Source organism: Podarcis muralis, chromosome 10 (assembly GCF_964188315.1).
Source record: "Podarcis muralis chromosome 10, rPodMur119.hap1.1, whole genome shotgun sequence".
NCBI lineage: Eukaryota > Metazoa > Chordata > Lepidosauria > Squamata > Lacertidae > Podarcis > Podarcis muralis.
The window spans coordinates 39568920-39595555 of record NC_135664.1 but is presented as its reverse complement, the minus strand read 5'-3'; the positions used below and the strand labels follow the sequence as shown (position 1 = coordinate 39595555).

Here is a 26636-nt window from a genome sequence, read left to right as displayed (position 1 = left end):
TTATGGTGGGCTGCAAAACAAAAAACCTTTTTTGTGCAAGCCACGGTTGCAAAGGAATGAAGTTCTATCAGCTGAGTCCATGGTGACATCAGTTGATTTGCAAGTGGGTACCCCTGCCCACCTGCCAAGGTAGCCCATGGCGGGGGAGAGGGAGAAGAAGTCCAGGAGCTGTCCCACTGGCTGTATCCATCTCTTCACCCTGATATAAGCCAATCCAAACCATTGTGCCTTTTTGCTCGCAGGAAAGGACCAGGGCTGTTGAAGGGTTAGTGAACAACAGCAGTATTGGGAGCAAAGTTAACCCTTGCCAGGAGAATCAGACAAGGAAAGAGGAGAGCGATATGAGCTCTAGTCATTGATATTTGTGTTTCTGCTGGGGAAGGGCACCTCCCTTCTCTGGAGGCTAATACAGGAAACAAGAGGCTGGGTTGTGTGTTGTGTTTATGAAGGAGGGAATGTACGAATCTGTGCTGCCCTGGGCAAAAGGTGAGAACTGAACCCCCAAGCAGGGGAGAGAGGCCAATAAGGAAGGTAATACATTCAAGATTAGAACAGTGTTCACTATCACTTTCATACTTTCTTTTATGCCACATTCAGCTGCAAGCATCTCAAGCACTTCAGGAAGAAGGAATACACAGGTACAGGAGGTCATTTTATGACGTCTGCAGGTGGCATACTAAAACATTATACGCACAGTATGTCATACAGCATTCCTTCTTAAATATCACGAAGAAAATCAGCTAGCTCCACCTTAAAGCAGTGCTTATACCTATCACGCCCTCTTGCTTGTTGAAGTTACACACACTCTCTCTCTCATACTCATTTTCCCCTTCCTCATTTTGATCTGTTACACAGCTCAGTTTCAGTCCATTTCACTATTGACCTCAAAACTTATTAAAGTGTCTCTGCACACATATATCTTTTCATTCATTTTTCTTCATAACCTGGAAAGGGGGGGAAGAATAGACACCCTCAGCCAGCACCTGTAACCCAGATGTTCTCAAGGGATTCCTCCATTAACTTGGACATTTGAGAGTAATTTTTAACTTAACGAGGCACAAAGTTCACAGAAAGTTTGCTTTGAGAATATTTAACTCTCCATTCAAGCCCAATTGTGGTGTTTGTGTGTGTGTTAATTCACAGAACTCAACTAAGCCTTAATTTAGAGTGGCTCTCTCTCGTCCTATGCAGAGGAGAGTCCCCTATTTGAAGGGTCCTCTGGTCCTGATAAAAAACCATAAGAAGAAAGGGTAGGTGGGCCTTGAAGCTGCCCACCAATAGCTAAAACCTAGAAAGCAGATTGAAAACAGGTATGTGGCTCACATTGTCAAAATTGTCTTATCTGATATGGTGTATTTCTATTTATATTGTAGTGACTGTTTTTAATTTGTGAAACTATATTATATACAGTATTTCAAATTTAACCCTGGTGGGTTTTAGGTGTCTGGGAAAGACATTTTTTATTTATGCAGGCATTTGGTTCGCTTGACTGTAGGAGATATTTTGTCATCCTCGTGCTACTGTAATCCATTGTTGTAGTAGTTTGATTTTTTCAGATTGCTTATTTGGTCATGTTATAAGGTTACCAGATTTTTTTTTCAATGAATCCAGGGATGCTTTTCAACTTTCTACTAAATAGATGGATTTTGTCAGGGGACTGATTTGTAAATCTGGGGACTGTCCCTGGGAAACGGGGACATCTGGTAACCTTATCATGTTACACACACACACACACACACACACACACACACACACACACACACACAATGCTGTAACCCACCCTGGGATTGACGTTACATACCTTTCAACATTTCTTTGAAGAAAATTGGGACACCCTATTCAATAATAATAATAATAATAATAATAAAAAAATCAAACAAGTGCTATTATTTATACCCCATCTATCTGACTGGGTTGCTACTTCATTATACTAAAATTTAGTATAATGAAGCAACTGTGAGAGACAAACCTGTTACTGAAAACAGATTATATTAAAATTTACATGTTCTGTTTTCAGTTTTAGGAAAAGCAATGGGTGGTTGGAAGAAATACTTAAGGCTCTGCAAAATCTTTCATCATTGACTCTATCTTTAAATATTTTACAAGGACCAGAACAGGTTTGATAGGTCTCTTTTAACTTTCACAGCATTCTTTAACTGAGTTTCTGCTACATGATTACTTTTCTTTTAAGTTCTTTGTAAATAAGGGTGAAATTCTGCCTTATAGGCATAGCTTTGCCCCAGGGTAAAGCCATACAAAGTCCATGTAAGTATAACATCTCTGTCCTATTACTGTGGTGTCCACCTGGGCACTTGGTTAATCATGGTACAGTGGTACCTTGGTTTGCAAACGTTTTGGATTACAAACACGTCAAACCCGGAAGTACGTGTCCTGGTTTGCAAACTTTTTTTGGATTACAACCCAATTTTTTTGGGATTACGAACAATTTGTTTTTGAGGCCCCAATTTTTTTTTGAGGCCCCCCCATTGGGGGCTTCATTTTTTGAGGGACCCAAGTGCACCTTAGGTTACAACCTGTTTTGGTTTTGGTTTACACATGAATACTATCAGCCACACAAATATGAGATACTCATATTCTTTGCTTTCACATAAGCAATTGAAAATTTCAGCTTTTCACAGAGCTATTTCTGGATGTACCGCATTTTTCACTCTATAGGATGCACCCTGTTTTAGAGGGGGAGAACAAGAAAAAAAAATTCTCCCCCTCTCTGCTCAGCACCCCTTCAGCGAAGCAGCAAGAGAAACGGAGCCCTTTCCATTTCTCCTCCCGCTTGGCTGAAGCGGCGCTGCACAGCTCTCCCTCTCTACTGAAGCCAGGAGAGTCTTGCTCTCCCGGCTTCAGCAAAAGGAACCCGAAGCCTCCGGAGCGCAGTGGGACCTCCCGCTGCGCTCTGGAGGCTTCAGGCGGCTATCCCTGAAGCTTTCGGAGTGCAGCGGGAACTTATCAACATTTCCTTCCCTGTTAATTCCCCCATTTTATGTGATCTTGCGCAGGACAGAAAACCCACCTCTGGAAATCTAGCAGAATTTAGCAGAAGCTTATTGTTTCCAGAACAAAATCTGTTTGCAGCCCCTGAAACCTGGAATATCGTGGGAGTTTTGCACTGTACGTTTCCCATGGTTTTCATGGATCTGTCTCACCACTCCTGAAATGGAAGTTTTGGATGGCATTTTGGCATACTTTGTGATGAATCATGGGGAAACAGAAGTGTGATTGCAAAGAAAGGGTGAAGGGTGGTGACATTGTTTGAGGACATTTGCTGCTGTGTCACACCACACCCATTGCTGTGAGTGAAATTGAGTATGACATGGCGGACTATCAATCAAAAGGCTACAGTTCCAACAGGTACTGCAAGGTAAAAGGAAAAGTAGAAACTGGGGCAGAAATGCTACCATTGCATCCAAAAATACTAATGCAATAAGCTCCATGTCTGTATGCATCCTTAGAGTGTGTCCCCAAATCTCTCCTTTGAAGTTGAGCCACCTACAATCATGGAGGTATCAGGTTATTGAAAGCCTTGCCCCCTTCCCAAAGTGGTTCATGGAGGGTGAGGAACTTCAAGATCCAGCCTGTCAACCAGATTCTGTGCCCCACACCTAATTTACATCAACCAAAGGTAATACACCAGCTGTTCACCTTTCTGGAAATGGTGTGTGTGTGTGTGTGTCGTCTCTGCTCGATATGTTTTGATGGCTTTTCAGCTTGGCTATCGTAATATGTAGTACATGGGGTTGACTCTGAGAACAATTGTCTCTGAAAACGGCCTCAGGTGACAGATACTACAGGAGCAGGAAGGAGAAACAAGCTGCTGGAGAGCAGAGTTTTGTGTACCCAGTGCCCTCTAAGCTAACTGGCTGCCCTCAGGTACTATGGACAACAGCGCCCTGTCATCTAACAGACAAGTACTTATTTCTTACCCGATGCAAAAGATATAGTTTAAGAAGCAACAATGGAGCTAGAGCAAAGGTTTTGGTCTACAGTCTTAGGACAAGGAGAACATGGACTTCAGGAAACATGGTTCACTGGTTTCATCTGGAAATTGGGGACTAGGTGTTCCTTTGCATCTTATTTGCATGAAGAGGCACCATGATTAAAAGGAAGCAGGACCTTCTGCTGGCTCTGTGCCCAACATCACACCCGCTCTCTGGGCTCTGTCCTGATCTCTGCATTTTTAACAAGAGTCTAAAGGTGGATATATTTGTGGAGGCATTTTCCAGGGGAAAATATAGAAAAATTACTAAGCACAAAAAAAATTCAGTTTGCAAACTCCAAGCTTGCCTAAATTATTGCATTTGCAATTGGTATACAATCATTGCTATTAATGAACTTAAGTACAATGGTACCTCAGGTTACACACGCTTCAGGTTACAGATGCTTCAGGTTACAGACTCCGCTAACCCAGAAATAAGAACTTTGCTTCAGGATGAGAACAGAAATCGTGCGGTGGAGGCGCAACAGCAGCGGGAGGCCCCATTAGCTAAAGTGGTACCTCACGTTAAGAACAGTTTCAGGTTAAGAACAGACCTCCAGAACGAATTAAGTTCTTAACCCGAGGTACCACTGTAACTATTTTTTTTTCTGCAGAAAAATGAAGCACTGGGGTCTGTAAATTAAAGAAATGAGAGGAGAACACAGATTCTCTTCAAAGTCCAGATCCAAGAATAATGGACAAAATGACTTCTCAAAATTTATGGCAGGCACACACACAACAACATCTTCCCATACCATCTGAGAATGTGAAACAACAACAATAACCAGCAACTCTTTCACATTCTCACTTTAGGTATTATTTTCAACAGACTATATATCCCACATATAGTTTGTGGCTTCTTATCTCCTAGAAAGGTCAGTCTGTAGAGCAACTCCTGAGGAAAGCTGACTACAAAGGGGGAGTCCCCTTCCAGACCCTTTCCCCTCCAGCAAGAAAGAATAGAGAAATAAATTAGATGTTTGGGTTTCGTCTGCAATAGTTACACCTTCTTCTGTCTCTTTTCATAGCCTTAATACAATTTGTGGATTACATCATTCAATTTCTTCCTTTTAGAACTATCAAATTTGGTGGGTGTCCCAGTTTACAGTGGTACCTCGGGTTAAGTAATTCGTTCTGGAGGTCCATACTTAACTTGAAACTGTTCTTAACCTGAAGCACCACTTTAGCTAATGGGGCCTCCTGCTGCTGCCAAAGCACGATTTCTGTTCTCAACCTGAAGCAAAGTTCTTAACCTGAAGCACTATTTCTGGGTTAGCGGAGTATGTAACCTGAAGCGTATGTAACCTGAAGCATATGTAACCTGAGGTACCACTGTATTTCTAAGTGATTACTATAACTTAGTTTTAGATTACTATAACTTCTTTCTGGACTTTACTGCTCCCAGTCTGGATTGCTCCCCTTTGCTTCGGGTTTCTTTTTTAAAACTCTTGATCACAATTCTAGTTCATACATACAGACATACATATATGGTCACAGGGTTTCAGGAAGTCATATCTTTTATCAAGAAGCACTGACACCTGTTTCTAAAAATACATTTTGTTTTCTCCTTGATGCAACATTTTGTTGGTTCATCCTGAACTGAGCATCAGAAGTCAACGTGGGAACAGAAACCAAATCTAGCTAGAGGCTGTTTTTGTGTGTTTTTAATACTGAAACAGGTTCATCTCTTAGGAGGAGCCATAGAACAGCTAAAAATAAACTTTAAGCACCATGAAAGAGTTGGCATGAATTGGCAGAGAGTACATGAACATGACCCAAGCATTCCTTAGCACAAGTATAGCCAATTCCTCCCTCCCTCCCTCCCTCTGCCTGTCTCTCTGTCTCCTGTTCTACCACAAATGTGATGGATGAAATCTATAGATTGTCTATGTGTGGTAATCGGTAAAAGAATTGGCTGGATCCCTAGATCCAAAGCATGGGGCTAAATGCACTCTTCAGTAATAGAACCCCAGTCATAAAAGTCATAAAATGTGTAGCGACCATGAAGCGTTATGAATATAGGATGTTTGACCCTTTTAATATCCCATTTAGTCTGAATAAGGCACCTTCCCCATTTCTACCTCTTTTGCAATGAACAGACCATTAGTAAATGTAAATACTTTACATACAAATTCCAAAGGTCAGATTCATGTGTTATTCCATGCAGCAGCAAGAGGAACACAGGTAGAAAATTATTGGGTTACAAAATACAGAAAAATATTTCTGAGCATGTGGTCTGGGTTTGAAGCGATCAAGCCGAGACATGTTGCCTGGTCAGCTTCACATAGTAGAGGAAAGTGAACAAAGGAAGTTTTGCTTCCTTCCTCGCTGGAGGTGGCAGAACATGGCCCAACTGAGTCTAGGAATACAGTTCTGTGGTCTTAAGCCCTTTTTGCATTAACTAGCCATAAGCTTGTTAGTTATATTTGATTGCCATTTCCCACAAGATGCACAGGGTGTCTTTTTCCTTTCAGAGATCTGAATTTGGGGTACTACAACCCACAGCTGGAAAAGATGTTCCATGTGTCTATTATGGGAGTGCCAATGGTTCCCTCTCATAACCCTCCCCCCTTCCTCAACTGCCTTGGAAAAGAGCAATACAGTGGTACCTCGGGTTACAAACACTTCTGGTTACAGACTCCGCTAACCCGGAAGTAGTACCTCAGGTTAAGAACTTTACCTCAGGATGAGAACAGAAATCGCACACTGGCGGTGCGGCAGCAGCAGGAGACCCCATTAGCTAAAGTGGTACCTCAGGTTAAGAATGGTGTCAGGTTAAGAACAGACCTCCGGAACCAGAGGTACCACTGTAATGTCAGGTGCTCAGCTGGCTGCAAACAGAGGCAAGGAAGGATTGTCCAGTTGGATTTTAAGAAACAGACTGAGAAATAAAGCAGGAAGTCCCTGATTCAAGTCATGCTTCTGCTATAAATTCACTAGCGTCAGAGCAGCTGCTTATGCGGCACCAAAACAGAAGAAAAAAGACGGTGGTGATCTGCATAATATTTGAATATGCAGATTTAGAAATAGTGTTTTGATTAAAAATGGCAGTACATCTCACCACGGTGGGGAAGACTTGGACTGATTGACCTTTCTACTTGCTCAGTCTGCTGTTCAGGTGCTCTTGATGGGCAAGTTCAAGGGCCTGGCTGCTTTTCCTACTAATAGTTATCTTTGAAACTAGATTTGGACTGGGCATTACTTCAAATAGAGGTCTGGCCTTTGTACAGGAGGCTAGATGGTTACTCTAACCGGTGGCCTTAGCTGAGGTACCGTCTCTCAGCCTGAAGCACCATCTTTTCTAAAGAGATAATAATGTTGACCTAGCTTACAACTTTGAGAGGTTGAATTGTACTAATGTATGTGAAATGCTTTCAATACTTAAAAAAAAAAAGGCGAACCCCATAAATACTATCATTAGATCACCTTGGAAAGCCAAGGTGTTCTTATTCTGGAAAATGTAATAAGAAAAATAAAAGTAAAACAATCTAGCTACCTTGAAGTGCTCTTGTGAAGATGATAGATGTTTGCACTCTTAACATGCCGACAGTTTAATTAACAAGCAATTAATAAGAGTTAGCACATTTAATTGGTGGTGCTTTGTTTTAAACCAGTGTATCCCTATTAAAGTAAATGCTGAGAATTTTAAAGGCAGCAACATCTCTGTGAAACAAACTGCATTCAATTTCTACTGCCTTTAGTTCCATTGACTTCAATAGAATTAAAGCAGTATTTGCATCATCCTTTCCCCAAGTTCTGATGTGGCAGAACTTTGTACTTCATTAAGCAAAAATAATGTGGTTCAGGATAACAAATTGCCAACACTTTTGTAAATCGTGTGTGGAACGTAACTGATTCCACCAGTCATTGTTCCAATGTGCTGTGTGCGTCATTTGAACATTCTGGTATGATGGATGATACAGACACAACTAATGTGCAACACAGTGTTGATTACATGGGTCAGGTGAGCATCAGTACTTACCCAGGGATTTCCTCAAATGCTGTAGCTCAAACAGAAATCTTCTCTTACAACTATTAACCCTGGAAAGGAAGCTCCCATTGTTTAAGGGCAGGGGAGGTGAATTTTCATTTTGACTGTGGCATGGGCAGAAGGGAAGGTTTACCATCTCCTTGGTATTATGCTCAGAAGCTCAGGGGTGGAGTGACCCAAGAGAGGCCATTTTCTGAGGCAGCCCCTCAGTTGTGCCTTTCCACCCCCACCTGCCACACAGAGGTGGCAGGTGCATCTGGCTTCTTCACTGTATGGCTTTGTGAGAATGCTGAAGGTACACCTCTTCACCCTGGCCTTTGTCCCTAAAGAATGCAATTCTGTTTTAATTCTGAATTTTAAATAATATCAGGCTATACTAAGCTCACTTGCTTGGTTATCTCAACTAGGCTAAGAGGCACAATATGAGTTTTAATGGTACCATCCTTACAGGCTCATGCTTGTTTACTGCCTTAAATATTGTTACATGCCACCCCAGTCTCTGAGTGGTGTGAGATTCCAGGGGTCCAAGCACTTACCCAAGGTTCATGTTTCCTTAGGAAATGAAACACAACAGAGAATGTTGTTTCTTCCTCCTGCCCTCTTTCCACAGCAGGCTCCCAGGGAGTAGAGAAATCAATTAGCAGCAGCTCTTCATTTCCAGCCAACAGCTCTTCAGCGTCATCCAACCATCTCCTCAGCCCCCCTTCCATCTGGCTGCCTCACACCTGGTCTACTGGGTCACTTTTGATGTCCTCATCAGGCATCTTCATAGAGGATTCTCATCCACTTCATCAGCAGCTGGCATGTTCTATCAGGCCACTGGCCTTGCTGCTGGTGTATCTTGTCGAACAGGAGGCTTTGTCACTGCTCCCTTCTCTCAAGCTGCTCAAGGAGTGCTGCTATCCTTCCCTTCATTTTGGCTCAGGCACACCTTGCTCTCAGGCCTTTTCTCCACAAAACACAAATCCCACTTCTGACACCAGTGTTACATGCCACCCATCTCTTTGCAGTGTGAGATTCCAGGGTTCCAGGTATTTACACAGGGTTTGTGTTTCCTCAGCAACTGAGGCACAGTAGAGACTGTGGTGTCTTTATGATATATGGTTTATATACAACCTGAGCCTACAGTGGAGGGGCTTTTTTAGCATTACACTCCAAAAGGGTCTTGTTTCTCACACTGCTGCTACCTTGGATCCAAACTTAGCCACACTGTGTTTTATGCCCCTTCTCCAGCTTGACACATTTAACAGACTGACACCCTGTTCCCTCAATCATACCACAGCCAAATGAAATCATAAAAACTTTCTCCTAACTAAAACTCTGTCACTGTCTTCTGACTAACGATCTTAGAGCTTGGTAAGGGACTTCTCCAATTTTCTGACTGACACAGAGTCTCTGCTTTGCTGATGTCCCATATCTCAAACAATTTCCTGAAAACGGAAAAACTGGTTCAGCCTGTATTTTGACACTGCTAAATTCAGCGTCTGGTGGCTCATCTTAATACTCCAAGCATTGGTTAACCCCAAAACTTAATAAATCCAGGAATTTTTGGTGTCTTGCACTGACAAACTCTGGCACCAACAAACTCATAACAATGTTGTTTCCAATGGTAAACATCCCTGCAGCATGTAGATAAGTGTCAGATTTCTCACACATTTCATTCAGTTTCATAAGCATTACTACTACATTATTCAATATTTTCCTCTGAGCCAGCTAGTTATGAAAGGGAATTGTGTAACAGACAATGGGAAGCAGCATTCTCTACTAAAGGAGACATGTCGGGTTGGTGAGTCCTAGAAAGGTTTCCTAGAGCTGACTGGATTCTGAGAATGTACTGAATAGCCTGTGATGTTGATGTCCTGTTGGAACTGTGGAACAGCAAACTGACTTCACCCATTAACACAATGGTATCTAGATAGTCTCTTCCCACTGCAGCAGAGGGCATTCCTGTCAAGAGCTGTGGTTAAATATATATATTTCCCTCAAAAGGCTCAGTACAGTGGTACCTCGGGTTAAGAACTTAATTCGTTCTAGAGGTCTGTTCTTAACCTGAAACTGTTCTTAATCTGAAGCACCACTTTAGCTAATGGGGCCTCCCACTGCTGCCGTGCCACAGAAGCACAATTTCTTTTCTCATCCTGAAGCAAAGTTCTTTACCTGAGGTACTATTTCTGAGTTAGCAGAGTCTGTAACCTGAAGCATATGTAACCTGAAGCGTATGTAACCCGAGGTACCACTGTATTATCAGTGAGGTCTGTAGTAGCTTTTAGCTGAATGCTTGGGGGCACAAACTAGGTAGAGGGCATGGGTCCCTGTGTGCACCAATCCTGCTCCCTTCTCTCCTTACCTTCGTGTATTCAGCTGATTTGAAGCACGTTCAGCTGAGTTATTTAAGGAGAGACCTTTTGGTGGAGCCCCTGCCAACCTTGCAGTTCAAAAGCACACCAGTGCAAGTAGATAAATAGGTACTGCTGTGGAGGAAAGGTAAACAGATTTTCCGTGCACTCTGGTTTCCATCACGGTGTTCCGTTGCACCAGAAGCAGTTTGGTCATGCTGGCCACACGACCCGGAAAGCTGTCTGTGGACAAATGGCTCCCTCAGCCTGAAAGTGAGATGAGCACTGCAACTCCATAGTCACCTTTGACTGGACTTAACTGTCCAGGGGTCCTTTACCTTTACCTTTTTTTACTTTTATATAGTTCTAACCAGTGCTATGAAAAGAGGTGCAGAACTCACCATAAACTCCTCCCTTGTTCTCTTATAAAGGCAATGGTACCTACCTAAGAGGATGTCAGAACTGAGTTCCAGTGAGTTCCAGCTGGAAAAAAAGCCCTGGTTGTAACCCTTCTCCTAGATAAATCAGGGGAAACAAAAGAAAGCACCTCCATTTCTAAGCCTTTTCAACATTGTGTGTTAACATCAAGAATGCGACAATACTTTTTCCTCTCAGAGAAATGATTAGCATCAGGAGATAACCAATTTAGATTCCTTGCATATTACATAAATAAGACCCATATCTCAGTAAGCTAGCTAGACCATGGGTGGGAAACTGAGGGCCACTTTCCTTCATCGGCAACCTCATAGGGGCCACGTGCTAGTAGGAGGTGGAACCAGAGGCAAAAGGAGGTGGAACAATGGATGTAACACTTACCTTCTGTTGCATGCAAAAGTGAGAAATTTCTACACCAATTCCCCTCTCCATCAAGGCAACGAAGAGGCGTTACGACAGTTCTAGAACACATTGCAAGCTGGCCAAAGCACTGGCACACAGCCAAGATAAATCCTGAGGGCAGTCCTGAGCAGAGAGGCTGGGAGTGCCACATTCCATACCTAGGCCTGAGGTCAGTGGCGGAGCTTCATGCTCCGGCAACAGGGCGCAGAGAGCAGGCAGGGGCGGGACTCGCCATCTGAGGGGGGTGGGGTGTCCAGCATGGGCGGAGGGGGGCAGCCATGATGGCACCCTGAGGATCGCGCTGGCAGGGGCGGTGTGCTCCCCCTGCACTCCTCTTCCTTCACCAGTGCCTGAGGTTTGACTTTGAACAATTATAATCTTCAGTTTGGCTTTTTGTGGGGGAAGGTGAAACAGCAGGTGGTGGCCTCTCAGCTCCAGGCAATATAGGATTTGAGGGGAATTTGCTAGTCTCCCAGGTCCTAGTCCACTCAACAAATATAAATTGTGTACAGATAGAGCATATGCTCATCCCTTTCTATGTTCCATCCAGGCAAGCAAGAGACATTTGGAACGTAAAGGATGGCTGGTGGCAGGTGTGGCCTAGGGGAAGGTGTTGGTTGGAGGGCCTGAAGTTCCCTCTCCCTGCCTCCTCTCTCTTGCCCTGATTGACGTAAAAATCTGTGCTTCCACCATGCTTTATATTTAGTGGCAATTAATATTGGGAGAAAAGCTCCCATAGGTTCCCAGAGTTCCGTTCACCTTACAAACAGCCACTTATGTCCTTTCTAGAGTCAGATCTCTTCACAAACTTCTCCCAAGAGATCCAAAGATTTAATCTCAGGATGACAAAATTCCCTTATAAAGCAGTACGCTTCCCTGGGAAAGAGCTAATGACAACAGATAGTCTTTCAACAGCACTGCTACAGACACCATTATCACCAGATGAATGACATGAAGAACATGATGTTGCTATCTCTGTGGACTTCATTTCAGAGAGGATATCAATACCACTCTTCCACCCGCAACGCCTCCCCCGCCCCAACAAAGTTTCTTGAAACACAAGAGGCCAACCCTTTGTGTGAGAAAATAAAAATAAATATTGCTTAGAAGAGTGGCTGCAAGGAAACCTGAGAGGTGCTGAATTGGCTAAATAGCAACATGCGAGACTCGAGCTTCCTGTGTTCAGGAATTTGTTCATGTTTCAAACACAGCCATGATGCCAACAGCATTAGAGAAAGAAAGTTTTAGAAAAGATACGCTAAACTCACCAGTGCACCACTAAATGTCAAGCTTCAGCTCATCAGCCAGTTTTGAGATGGTGTACAAATCGTGACTACAACAGGTATGTGTAAACTGTCACATTTGAATTTAACACCCACCAATCCCAGTAGAGGCAGAACTTTTGGATCACCCACAATCAGTGCTGCAGTTGCTGTAGAGCAGGGGTCAGCATACTTGTTTAGCAGGGGGCCAGTCCACTGTCTATCAGACCTTGTGGGGGGCCGGACTATATTTTGAAAAAAAGAAGAAAAGAGAATGAATTCCTATGCCCCACAAATAAACCAGAGATGCATTTTAAATAAAAGGACACATTCTACTCATTTAAAAACATGCTGATTCCTGGACCGTCTGTGGGCCGGATTTCGAAGGCGATTGGGCCTGATATGGCCCCTGGGCCTTAGTTTGCCTACTCATGCCAAGGCCAGAGCTCAGGGATGATGGGAGTTGTAGTCCATCAACATCTGGGGACCCACAGGTTGAGAACCGCTGCTCTAGAGAGACAAGATTTGTAAAAGACTCAGGGCCAGTTTGGGTGATTTCATTTCTGGTTCACTGCACAGAGCAATGCACTGTCCCTGCATATCTATCCCACTTATAGCCTGTGTACATAAAAGCCTAGGTACATCAGGCAATATTTTATTTAGCAATTGACCACACAGTGTTAGCCTACATAAATAAGATTGCATGCATGTTCTGTGTTTGGATTTGTCATCTGCATGTGAATGTGTGGGGACAGCAGAGTTGAGATAGTGTGATGGATGGAGGATGCCCGCCCCCTCCTCATGATAACTTGGTCAGTAATAAACTGGTTGTACTGTAGGTTGAATACAATTATAAAAGAATTGCTATGAGTTGCTGGGGAGAGTTGAGACCTTTCTAACCCCTGGATCCAGCAAGTGTTAAGCCTGGCCCCTGTGTTGATTGGCTGGGTGATGGGCCATTAAGAGAACAAAGGGAAGGGGGCTCTGTTTGAGACAACAAATGGGCGCGCCCCCTCCTTCAACTCAGAGATAGTTACCGTAGATGGAGAAAGCCAGAGTCTGAAGTAGAGTTTTGGGGCTGTGATGTGAACTAGGGTAAAAGTAAGTAGCTAGAGAGAGAGTCGGAGCAACATGGTTTGTGAAATTAGTTGATGGTGGGAGGAAAAAACAGAGGGACATGGAAGCAATAAACATCCCCTCCAATTTGGAAATAATCATTGTGATTTAAACAGAAACACAATACATATCACCACAGTGGAGAAGACTTTGAGTACTTATTCATACTTACCTTTTGCCCCATTCTTTAAACCAAACTTGATTGGATAGCCCTTCAAATGGATCAGGAGTACGGAACCTGTGACTTTCCAGATATAGCTGGACTACAGCTCCCATCATCCTTGTCCATTGGCACTGCTGGCTAGAACTGAAAGGAGTTAGTGTCCAACAACCTCTAGGAGGCTGCATGTTCCTCATCCCTAAAGTAGTGGACTGTCATCTGTAAAGTAGGACACATGACTACTTTGTTGATTAGGTGTTGGTTCCAAGGTAGCTGAGACTCTGAATAGGAGCACTCTTTTTAGAGATTGGGGATACATTGCAATATTACATTGTGTGCTTTTAATGCTCACAGTCTGCACTTCAAAGGCAGAATCAGTGTTATATACTTGCCTTAAGCAGGACTGGGAGTAAAATGTGAATTAGAAAAAGAAAGGTCTTGTCACCTTCAGCAAATTATGGCATGTTTTTTCTTTCTAGAGGAAATGTTTTTCTCCACCCCAAAACATTAGTTCCTTCTCTTATCTCTGAACAAGGTGGGTGTGGACCTCCTTTCCTCTCTAAAGCTCAACCCAGCGACACATTTTTTGGGGGAAATTAGCTACAGAATATCAGCTACAGAATATCTCATCCCTGCACTCCAAGTTAATGCACTCAGGGGGGGAACTAGCTCATAACTGTTTCTCCTTATCAACCTTAAGTTTGCACTGTAAAAAGGAATATGTGTGTAGGGCATGCCTCTATATGAGCCTCACAAAGTAGTTAAAGGAGAAGTGGCTAACCTTTTCTGGCCCATGGACTGCATTCACCCTTGGCCAACCCTCTGAGGGGCAGTGGCCACCCCAGACAAAGGTGAATCTAGGGGCGCCCCACCAGTTCAGTCACACTGGGCACAGAGCTTCTGAGGTGTCACTGCTGGTGCTGCAGCTATGAAGTCCAACAGAAGACCAGAGGTAGGGGGACAGATTTTGGTGTTGCACAGGGCGCCATGGAAATTTGAGGTGCCAAGGTCTGCCACTGCCACTTTTGCAGGCATACCCTCAGGCATGTACACAGTTCCCGCTCCTTAACTAACCTGTGCAGATCAGCTAGGAGGTTGTCATAAAATGATGAATCTGGTGACTAGGGAGGGAATGATCTGCCTCTCCCTCAGAGTGCTGGGTTGCATGGAGAAATGTAAACCTCTCTTCCCACTTCAGCACAGTGTTAAATTTATTTGTTAATGTTTTGCTGCACCCAAAATCAGTGGGTCCATAGGCTATAATTTTCTTTTGGAGGGGTGCCTAATCCACCTCCTGCCCCAGGACACTGTTTAACACTCTTAGGCAAGGACATTATAGGATAAATGCTACAGGTTAAATAATCTTTAAAATGGGTTACACACCTTTCAGAATGGCAGACACTCTCCAAGTATTGTGGGATGGTGATGCCCACCCATCTGCCATCTTAAGTGTGCCAATGACCTTCAACACACCATTAATCACACACAAAGTAAATTCGTTGAAACGAAGAACTTTATTTCAATGGGTATACAGTCATACCTTGGATCCCGAACGCTTTGGTACTCAAACGTTTTGGCTCCTGAACGCCGCAAACCTGGAAGTGAGTGTTTGGGTTTGTGAACGCTCTTTGGAACCCGAACGTCTGATGGGGCTTCCACGGCTTCTGATTGGCTGCAGGAGCTTCCAAGGTACTACTGTATTTAAAGGGATGTCCATTGCTCAAATACACTTGAAAGAAAAGGAAGTGGTTGGGGGCATCCTTAAGGCACTGCTCTCCCTTGAGAGCATTTTCACAGGGTGCTTAGATTTTTAACAGGGAAGAGAAAGCGGAAGAGGACTCTTTGTTGTACAGATTGAAGTGAGCCTTCTGGCCAATGCATATTTTTACATCCATATATCAAGCCTGACGTGTGAAATTGCCCTTACAATGAATGTGAGCCTCTGCTACTGATTTTGTACATGAGTCAATACTGTTAATGTGGGAAAGAAAGCCAATTACTTCCCGTGGGGGTGGGGAATACATTTTTTCCCCAGTATAAACCGTACACATGTAGGGACTACAAAGCTGTAAAAATGGCCTTATTGGAGCAGGACATTCAATACAGGATCTCAAAGCAGCTGTCTTATTACAAAAGAATTTCAGAAACACTTGAAAGAGAAGTTGCTGAATTACAACTTATCACTAAACTGAAAACTATGGAGAGACCTGGTCTTAATAGAGATATTAGATTCCTGTCTCATTACATATGCTAATCATCTGCATACTATCCCTTGCTTTTTCCTGTAGAACTAATTGCAGTCATTAACAGTTGTCAACAGGTTTACCATACCAATTGAGTCAATCACCCATCTCCTACTACCCTCCTGAGAAGAACCCCACCTTCCCACTATACCGTATATAAGGTTCTGGTGACTTCTGTTTCAGTGTATCTGGAAAAGTGTGCATGCACATGAAAGCTTATACCAAGGACAAACTTTGTTGGTCTCTAAGGTGCTGGTGACCATCAGGGCTGGAGGGGTGGGAGTCAGGTATGCCAAGAGTAGGTGGAGCCTGGGCCAATGATGGGCAGAGCCAAACAATTCCAGTTTTGCCCCCATCCTCCTTGCTACTGAGTTCTGCAAGGGCAACACTGCGATTGAGGAGGAGAAAACTGATAGCCAGTGTAATTCGCTGGAAGACAGGCAGGTGGGAGCTGGATGAGGGCAGCCTGAAGTTGGTAGGGCAGGGCCACATTTGCCTCCACTGTGTATGGCGATAATTTTCAGAGGCTGTTGTGGAAAAAAGGGGAGAAATACAGTCTTGTGGCACCTGCAAGGCTGACCTTTTATTATGACATAACAGAATCACAGACTTGTAGAGTTGGAAGGCTCCCAAGGGTCATCTACTCCAATCCTCTACAGTGCAGGAATCACAGCTAAAGCACCCCTGACAGATAGACAGCCAACCTCGGCTTCAAAACTTCCAATGAAAGAGAGTCTGCCACCTTCTGAGGGAGTCCATTCCACCTTCCAACAGCAAGTTCTTCCTAATGTTTAGTCAGAATCTCCTTCCTTGTATTTTGAATCCATTGATTCATCAGATGTACCCCAGCATTCACCTTGGATCTTGTGTTGTTGTTTAGTCGTGTCTGACTCTTCGTGACCCCAAGGACCAGAGCACGCCAGGCACTTCTGTCTTCCACTGCCTCCCGCAGTTTGGTCAAACTCATGCTGGTAGCTTCGAGAACACTGTCCAACCATCTCGTCCTCTGTCGTCCCCTTCTCCTTGCGCCCTCCATCTTTCCCAACATCAGGGTCTTTTCCAGGGAGTCTCCTCTTCTCATGAGGTGGCCAAAGTACTGGAGCCTCAGCTTCAGGATCTGTCCTTCCAGTGAGCACTCAGGGCTGATTTCCTTAAGAATGGAGAGGTTTGATCTTCTTGCAGTCCATGGGACTCTCAAGAGTCTCCTCCAACACCATAATTCAAAAGCATCAATCCTTCGGCGATCAGCCTTCTTTATGGTCCAGCTCTCACTTCCATACATCACTACTGGGAAAACCATAGCTAGAACTATATGGATCTTTGTTGGCAAAGTGATGTCTCTGCTTTTTAGGATGCTGTCTATTGGATCTTGTAATTGCCTCTTAATGTCTTCTGAGCCTCTTCCTCCTCTTCTCCAGATTTTATGGCAAGTCTCAGATTGGAGCATGGCGAATAATCACACACACACACACACACACACACACACACACACTACTGTATGTGCCATCAAGGGCCTTGTAATCGCCCAGAGCACTTGATCAATGTCAATCAACTGCTTCATGACATGTGACAGTCCCTTATGCTGACAGGGAAGGTGATGTGGAAGGAAACCCACAGAGGGTGCAGTGGGCTTCTTTAATCCACCTCTCCCTCTCGTCTCCATAACTTCCCTCCTTTCTTTTCTGCCCGCCTGGCAGACAGACAGACAGACACACAGCGCAAGCCTCCCTCTTGTAGCCTGGTGTCCTGATTCCGCTCTTGAGAGCTCCATCTCTCTGAAGTTCCCCAGGGCTTCCCCCGCCCTGGCAAAGAAAGCCTCGCAAGAAAGGCGTGTCCTCCTTGTCAGGATTGCTGCTGCTGCTGCTGCTGCGGGAGGCAGCTCGGAGCTATAAAAGCCCTGCTCAGAGGACGGCTTGGGCTTCACTCCCCGCCTCTGCTTGCTGCGAGAGCACCGAGGCCGTGCAGAGCCAAGCAGCGCCGCCGCCGCCTGCGTGCCTGGGGGCAAAAGAGAAAGCGAGCGAGCGAGCGGAGACGCGCAGCCACCGAGGGCGCCGGGCAAGCCCAATGCGCGGACTAGGTGCCTTTGCAACATGCAGGAGCTACACATCAGCTAAACGGAGTTTGCACGCCGCTGCTGGGGCTGGATTGCAGCGCTCTCTTTCCTTATGAAGAAGGCACAAGTGAGTATCGCACGGGGGAAGTTATGCGCTCTTGTGGTATATATTTTTGCACGGATAGGTGGCGGCGGCGGGGAGATGGTCTCCTCTCCGGATGACTCAGAAAAGAGCAATTGCTCAGGGAACTCGGAGAACCCGCTCTTAGGCCGGAGTAGCGCTGCCTTCCTTCCTCGGGCACTTGTCTCAACTGAGAGAGACCTGCCCGGGGCTGTCGGAGTGCACGCTGAATGCTGAGCTGACAGGCGTCTGAGTCTCGGGAGCGTAGCAGGAGCTCTTAACTTCCTGCACGTGGATTCGGGTGGCACAGACATGGAAGTCGTCTCTGGGTTCCCAGCAGATGGGCATCGACCTATAGCGCTTGGGATGTGCTGATGATGAGCTAGCCCTCTGCCAGGTTGCTCTGGCCCAGAAGCACTGCGTCCGTTTCTCGCCAAGGCGCCTTCCCCACGACAGCGCTGTTCCCGAGTTTCGCGCAGCAAGACGCTGCCCTTATCTGTTCCTTTCTCCTTATCTGCACTGTCCTTTGTGCAATTTCGAGGGAAAGTTCCTTGCTGCACTGATAGGGCACTATTAATAGATGATGTATTACAGATGGTGTGAATAGTGCACACACGAGATAAGCAGGTTGGCAAGCAGGCGCACGGAACCTGCCCCTACTGAAATTTTGCTGGGAGAGAGACATGCTGCTGCTTATTTCTGGCTTGCAGCAACTTCATTCAAACCTCCCGTTCTGTGCACATCCCTTCCATGTACACTTGCATCTGTCACCACCAATACACTTCCATTTCTCTCTCCTTGCCCAACCTTGCTTAATGCATAGCTATGTGCGCTTATTAGAACCCTCTTCCATTATTGCTTCCCAAGTTGCGTCCAAGTGGCCGGTAGTGTATCATATATATGAAGCATAAGGTGTTTGGAGAGAAAGGAACCAGAAAATAATTGCTCTGGGATTTATTTTTATTTTTTTATTGCTAATTGCAGTAAGCTGCTTAAAGTGTGACTTAAAGGGAATGGGTAGTGTGCAGAAGTTGTGTCTACTTTCCCTTACTGTATGGCATTTGGTTTTGTTTAACGTTTTCACATAACTGGTTCTTTCCTTTCCCCACCCCCTTATCGCAAAGCTGTGCTTACTTTCCTGCCAACTTCCTTCGGTACCTGCTGCTCTCTTGGCTCATTCCATTTTAGGTCTTTCATGTGTATCTAATAGGGGAAAGGATGCAGTGGATGCAAGAAAGGAAATAAGGTGGGAGGGGGGAATCAGGGAAATTCACTTGGGTAGATCAGTCCATTGGTTGCTCAAGAAGACTGAAACAGGGAGGCTCTGTATTTTATGTGACACTTAGCACTTAATTTTGGGAGCCTGAGATCTTAGGCACCCTGAAAGATTTAATACCTATTTGCAGGTTAGATTGATCTCTGACAGTCTTTTTAGTACTGTAGTACTGGAAAGTAAAAGTCCTACAAACTTTGGCTGTTGGGTGGTTGGCCTTTAATTGCCTGGTTTGTACCCAAAGTGCAGAGTTAGGCTGTATGCTGCAAACTTCCAGGTGTCTGAATCTGCTTAGAACTAAATGAGCACTCACAAGCTCTTCCAAAAGCTGGTTGCAATGTAATGAGGACAAGGGATTTGCTTTAAAAATAAAAACTTTAAACGGCAATGCCGGCTAGATCTCACTCCTAGACTAGAACCTGAGTCCTTTGGAAAAGGAAAGTTTATTTTTAATGTAATGTTAATGTTAACATTCCAGATTCCAGCAAAGCTGACATGATAGATCTCATCCCATTAATCTGAGGAAGGAGGCAGTTAGCCTTGGTGCTCTGGGTCATATGGCTGAGCTCAGGAGTTCCTCACGGTGGCCTGTGGCACCGTTTTGACTTGGCAGAGAAGCATCCATCAGCCGCCACCACACTCTCAGCCTTCTTGTGAGCTGGAATTCAGTTTCAGGGATGTGGTCAGGCTGAGAGCGATATTTTTATTTTTGTCATTGGAAAAAAATGGAGGGTGGGGGCCATTTGCCGAAAGATCTGTTCTCTTCTTGCTGAACAGTGTTAGATGTTAATCTAAGCCGAGAAGGGCAAAAACAAATGTCTGATTCCTTCGGGAGAGATCAGAGTAGACGAGGCTTCAAGCAAGAAGAGGAAGTGCCTCTCCCCCCTCTCCCCACTTTAGAAAAAGTAACATTCCACACTCAAGGCAAGTGGAAACTAATCTGGTGGTGATAGTCAAGCACACCTGATTTCCCCCTGCTCCCTTTGTGTCATGCAACAGAGTGCGAATGAAATGGATTAAACCAGAGGATGTTTCACCTGAGGTGTGGATGTAGGTTGATGATAGTAGGCGCCTGCCTTTTGACCCGGGGAGAGGGGGGATTGTACTGAATGACCTCTAGGTGGCTTCGGAGTGTGATGTAATCAGCCACTGCATCATTCTACGTCAACCATTGTTTTATACCTTTCATCTTGCTTCTGTAATATGCTCTATTGTTCCCGTCACATTTTTACCCAATGACTTTTTGAAGAAAAAAGGGAGGGGGTGAGAGAAACAAGTTGGATAAGGGAATAGCTTCTGCTTCAAGGTCTTTGCATTAGGAATTTGTATTAAATATTTCAGGTCAGATTTTCGGCTTGAATCCAAACATCTTTTCTTGGAAGTAAGTCCTGCTGAGTTCAGTACTGAGTTCAGGAAGACCTAGTTCGTAGCAAGCATGCTTCGTATTGCAACCTAAGGCTCTAATGCTAAGCATGCTTGATGGGAGTAAGTCCCACTGAACTCAGTGAAACCTGTGTATTTATGACCGGCTTTAAAAATGAAGCTTTTGAGCAACTGGTATGACTTACACAGAAGATCACCAGTTTTGTTGTTATTATGATTTTTAATCCTTAAAATTCATTATAGGACATATGCCAGATATGAACATGCTTATATATACAAATATGCAAGTATATCGTAATGTGGAAGTTTAACTCTTCTATTATGGTTAGGGGTACAGTTAGAAAAACAGATGCATATGAATAAGGTAGTTTGATGTGCAAGAGAAGAACTTCATTTATAACAGCCTTGATGTGTAGTTTGTGACCTCCCACACTTAAAGGAAAGAACCCAAGTAAGCTGGCACCACTTTTATCATATTGGAAAACACTTTTCATAACTGGGAACTGAGCATGTATGTACAAGATTTTATTATATGTTATGGTCTTTACAAAAATGTCTTTGTAGTAATGCCTTTTAAATTAACCATGTAGGATTCAAACATTCAGCTACTCATTTACAGTAAGCACACTGATGTAAGCACATTGAAGGATTACTTGGGTGAGAGGATTTGCAGGATGATAAGTTTATTAAAAGAAACACTAGTACAAGAGGCAAATCTATACAATTTTGACCCTATCATTCAAAACATTAAAGCTCTCACAGTAATTGTCGGAAACGTGTTTTAAGAAAAAAAGGGGGCAGGGGAGAATGAGTTTAGAAAATTTTGGACTTGCAAAAAAGCCCCTATTTTTACAGATTCGATTCTGCAGCTAATATATTGGGAGAAGTGTGTGTGTGTGTGTGTGTGTGTGTGTGTGTGTGTGTGTGTGTGTTTTAAAAAGATACTGCAGTGATTGCACCAACTGTATGTCAGGCATTGAAATATGAGGGATAATAATGAATTTGGTGATAACTGCCCAGAGCCCGTCAGAAATTTGACCTGTTGGCTAGACATGCAAACTTTAGGAGACCTTAGTAGTGGAAAAGAGCTAGAGGCAGAAAGAATACAGCTTTCTTTTGTTGAATGCGTACATTCATTGCCAGCAGTTATATGACCTTCAGGGCTTCTCAGCGAGGACAGTCCTGGTAGTGCAGCATTCTTGCTGTTGAAGAGGATCTTTGGAAATAAGCAGGCAGTGCAAACCATACCAGAATATTTCCTGAAGGAGAGCAGAAATAAAGGGAAGATGATATTATCACCACCACCACCATCATAGTCATTATGTCTTGCAAGACAAACCAAGACACCCATATTCCCATACCACTTGAAGGACTTGTGCACTTGATTCAGAAGCCTTCTTAAAGGCCCAATTTTTGTGACAAAGCAATCTTTGCTTTGGGAAATGAGAGCTGCACTCGTAAAGGGGCAGTTAAACTTACTGACCTGGTCTGGATCTAGACGTGTCCAAGATGTGACTCAGCTTTTTGTTTAGTCGTCTTAGTCATGTTTGACTTTCTGTGACCTGACCCCATGAACCAGAGCATGCCTTGGAAACTCTCACTTTCTTCTCAAATCTTCTCCGTTTTTATGTCCATGGAGTTTTCTTGGCAAAATACTGGAGTGGATTGCCAGTTCCTTCTCCAGGTGGATCACATTTAGTCTAAACTCTCGGCTATGACCTGCCCGTCTTGGGTGGCCCTGCATGGCATAGCTCACAGCTTCTTGGAGTTATTCAAGCCCCTTTGCCATGGCAAGGCAGTGATCCATGAAGGGGGTGATTCAGCTAAACGTGTTGTAAACTCATAATGTACAGGGAAACCCAGTAGGAAAAGACGGGACTCCACAGCACCATCTGGTGTCACATTGTTATATTGCATATACAACACATATAAAACGCTTCCTCTTTACCAGTCTAGCTGAGTCCCTGTAGTATTGAAATGCCACTTTGTTCTCCTAATAGCCTAATAATAAAAAGAATACCAAAGAGGACACCTGGGGGTGAGAGGCAGCACCTCCTTGAGAATCAGAGGAGAAGGTTCAAAGATTCAATGATTATGCCCAGATGCAAAAGAGCTGAGCTGGAAATAAGTTTGGGCTTTGATTTCAGTTTCTATGTGAGCCAGAGTGAGACACCTAACTTTTGCAGGCATAATCCTAGACCAATAAAGTGTGATCTTGGTGTCTGGCCATTTGTTTTGTATGCTTATGTTTAAAACTCAGTGATAATTTCTTCCCTCCCCCTTAAAAAACCAACCAACCTCTGGCTTTGTTTTGCAGGGCTTGGTTTGGACCAGCAGTAAGCTTCCAAATCTTTTTTTGGTATTGGTGCTTAGGTTTTGGAAAAAACATAAATGTGTCTTTAATTGGTGCTGAGGGAATTTTCCTTGGAATCCATGGCTGCAACCAACCCTCCCACAGTTCAGAGGACTTCTTGCACCCCAACTGTCTGCACAAAATCTGTGACCCTTTAGCAGGGTTCATTTCTTTTATAACTCCAGCAGAACCCCATTATCTAATTCAGGCACATGTTCTTGAAATGAGTGTTCTAACACCTTATGCAACATTTCAATGATGGATGAGCCATGATAGACCTGAGAGTCCTGTGCTGGAAGCTTGCTGTTGTTGTAGCTTTTGCATGACTCAGCAATGCATGGTGTTATTCCATCTTTATACAGTGCCATAGGGGAAGCTGTTATTCCATCCAGGAAGCCAGCTCAGGAGTTGTACAACATAGGATGCATAGGTTAAAATTGAACGTGCATTAAAAATTGGCACCTGCTACAAAGAAAGCATATAAAACCAGTTCACATTCTTTCTGTTGAATGCTGTGGGGCAATGCCACCATGAAAGAGAGACAGAATAAATATTATGTTGAAGGAGAGCTTCATTTCTGCACATCCTTCCATTTACTTAGCACGTCATTTTAAAAATGCCTATCATTTTAATTAAACTGATGAATTTCTTATTTTAATAGGGCACTTAAGGGGCGTATCTGGCAAATAAAAAAGAATATTTTTGATCCAAAGTCTTTGTAATGACCGAAACTTGTATAAGTGTGAATATTAGTTCTTTTATTAGTTAAAAAACTCATTTGGAAATGAACTGAATAACTGCTGGAGGGGATGTGTATGGGGAGCATAGAGATGTAATCTTCATTGAATAATTGATTTTAAAACTGCAAGCATCCACAGGTTGTAATTCTCAAGCTACTCATTTTGGCATTGATCCATGAAGGCCATCAGGTCTGCTACTAAGAAATTAGTTGGAGATCTGCAACCAAGGTTTCTTAAAACATGAGTTATACAGGCTAAAATGCTTTCCTGGCTGCTTAGAATAACCTCTAAGATATGTGGGGAAGATAGGAGCTTAACCGCAATGGTTTTGTTGGGAAGACGTTACTGTTTCAAAATACAGTTTATAAGCGATTTGATGTGAGTAACTTCCGTTCTATCATGTTCGTAGAGTTTGTCTGCACTACTGCTGGCCTGGGAATCATTTCTGTGGCTTTGGCGTGCAAGAGTTACAGCTCATTTTTCTGTGTCTTGTCTTTTCATATATCCTGCACTCCTACCGAGGCTCTCCTCTGACTCCTTTTCAGGATATACAGGGTGGTATTCAATGCTAAACCTACTCAAAGTAGACTCATTGACATTAATGGACACGACTAACTTGGGTTTATTCATTTCAGTGGGTCTGGTCTGTGTTGGACTTAGTTGCATAAAACCCACTGGGTTTTCATGACAGTAGCTGGCCTATCCTCAGGCATGCTGGATAGAAGCTTCTTGGCTCTTTCATACCTAAATCAAGTTTAGTGAAAAGCAGTGTGTGGAGGGAAACCAGGAAAATACAAGGTGGAACAGAGGTGAGACACCTTGCATTCTATCATTTTGTGTGTGGGGAGAGTGGACAAAGGTGTTAAAAGGACAACAATCTCCTACAGTGGTAATTGCTTTTCCATTGGCTTCATGCAAAATCCATCCAAGCTGACCCACAACTTGCACAGTGGTTATGTTCCAGGGGTGGTGCATAAAGCCGAAATCATGTATAGTCAAAAGAACTCTGAAATTGCCCCCTGCAGGGACCCCTTCCTTTCTGAAGCTGGTACACTGAGCATGCTCTGCTGCTGCTACCTCACCCCAAGGTGGAGAGCTTTTAAGGTCTCTGCTTTGCTTACTAGGCTTTTGGAAGCTCTCGTGCAGACTGTGGAAGGCTCATGCAAGATCTTGGATGACCCTGTGAGATCTCGTGAGAGCTTCCCAGAGCCCGCAAGGTGAAGAGCCTAAAAGATCTTCCTGTGCCTTGCATGCATTTAATTTGTGCCATGTCAGCTGGCCAGACTCCAACCATGTAAATCTGCAATCGAGCATGTTAAAGAAGCAAAAGTTGTGAGTCTGCCGTACACATTTTGTAGTGACTTACAGTGGTTAGATAAATGCATTTATTTTCTCTCTCTCTCTCACTCATGATTGGGGGACATGGAGGTTTATAAAATGATGCGTGGCTTGGAGAAAGAGAAGGCGTTATTCCTCTCTCATATAACGCTAGAACCTGGGATGATCCAACAAAGTGGAATAAGGGAGCATTCAAGACAGACACAAGGATGTATTTACACATAGGGCAGAGTTAACTTCTGGAAGTTGCTGCTCAGGATATGGCATCTGCTACCTACATAGATGGCTTTTTTCAAGGGAATGAGAAAAAACTGTGTGCAACAATGGCATACAATGCACTTCAGAGGGAAGGTCATTCCAAAGCCAGGGAACCACCATAGAACCATCTCTCTCATATTTCCCTGCCCCTCAAACCATAGAGTTCGGTGGCAGTGCCATTAACACCCAGACAGGTCAATTCAGAAGAGCTCCTCCTCCTTGAGGATTTCCCAGAGGCATCTGGTAAATAATTAATGTGGAAATCAGGATCCTGAACTGGATAGGACTTTTGGCTCATCTAGCAGACCTCTTCTTGTGTTCTTATTACTCTGGGATAGCATGGAGAGTGGCAACTGAGTAACCCACCTTTGGTTATGAGATATGAAGAAGCAGTAGTTGAGGTGGACATCAACATCTAGGTAGATGCTGTAAATGCAAGGCTAAACAGGATTCCAAGAGTGCGCCATGGATGGCTCTTTCCGAATATTTGTGACAGGGTGAGGGTTTTTTGTTGTTGTTTATCCAGTAATTTCCCAAATTCTGAGTCAACTCCTAGAATTGGGTCAGGCTCATCAGGTTGCTAGGAAAGAGAAGACCAGAGAAAAGGTGTGCTTGCTCTGTTGGCTTAATTTAACTTGGGGACATTGGTAATTGCTTATGTAAACCACTTAGGGTTTTTAAATTATTAAATTAAGTGGTGTAAAAACTGCATAAATGAGCAAACAGGATCAAGTTGGCACTGCCTTTTTTTTAATAATCAGATTACTCAGTTTAGGGGAAGAGGAGGACAGGTGTTGCCAACTGAGTTGAGTATTCTTCCATTATTCTTCCAAATAACCTGCAGAGGTTCATCCCAGCTTCTGCACTTGGGTCCTGTTTGCAGATTTCCCATGAGCATCTGGCAGCCCTTTGTGAGAAGAGGATGCTGAACTAGATGAGCCTTTGGCCGGATCCAGCAGGGATCTTTTTATGTTCATCTGCTGGGCATCCAGAGGAGGGCCTTCTTTGTTGGTGGTGCAACCGTGTGGAATGCTGTCCTTGTTGAGATCAGAGCCAGATACCAACAGTGTTGTGTTGCTACGATGCGAACCAGTTTAGTATTTCTTTGTAAATGAGAAGTGGTGTAACAATCATTTCAATCCATCCATCAATAAAATTCCCTTAATGGGCAAGATCAGAGC

General features: G+C 43.9%; 1 protein-coding gene across 5 annotated transcripts in view; it reads left to right on the top strand.

Moving 5' to 3' along the window:
• Positions 1 to 1125: 1125 nt before the first annotated feature.
• The window catches only part of KITLG (KIT ligand), a 98728-nt gene continuing 73217 nt past the window's right edge, over positions 1126 to 26636 (top strand). The window contains exon 1 of one of the 5 annotated variants that reach the window (XM_028746081.2): positions 1126 to 1310. Coding sequence is in view for 4 of the 5 variants with exons in the window: in XM_077934800.1 (XP_077790926.1) it covers positions 18102 to 18116 (15 nt within the window). In the remaining variant the exon portion in view is untranslated. Of the gene's footprint in view, positions 1311 to 17600; positions 18117 to 26636 lie in introns of those variants that run through there. The other 4 variants (XM_077934800.1, XM_028746078.2, XM_077934798.1 and 1 more) reach the window with 4 other exon arrangements.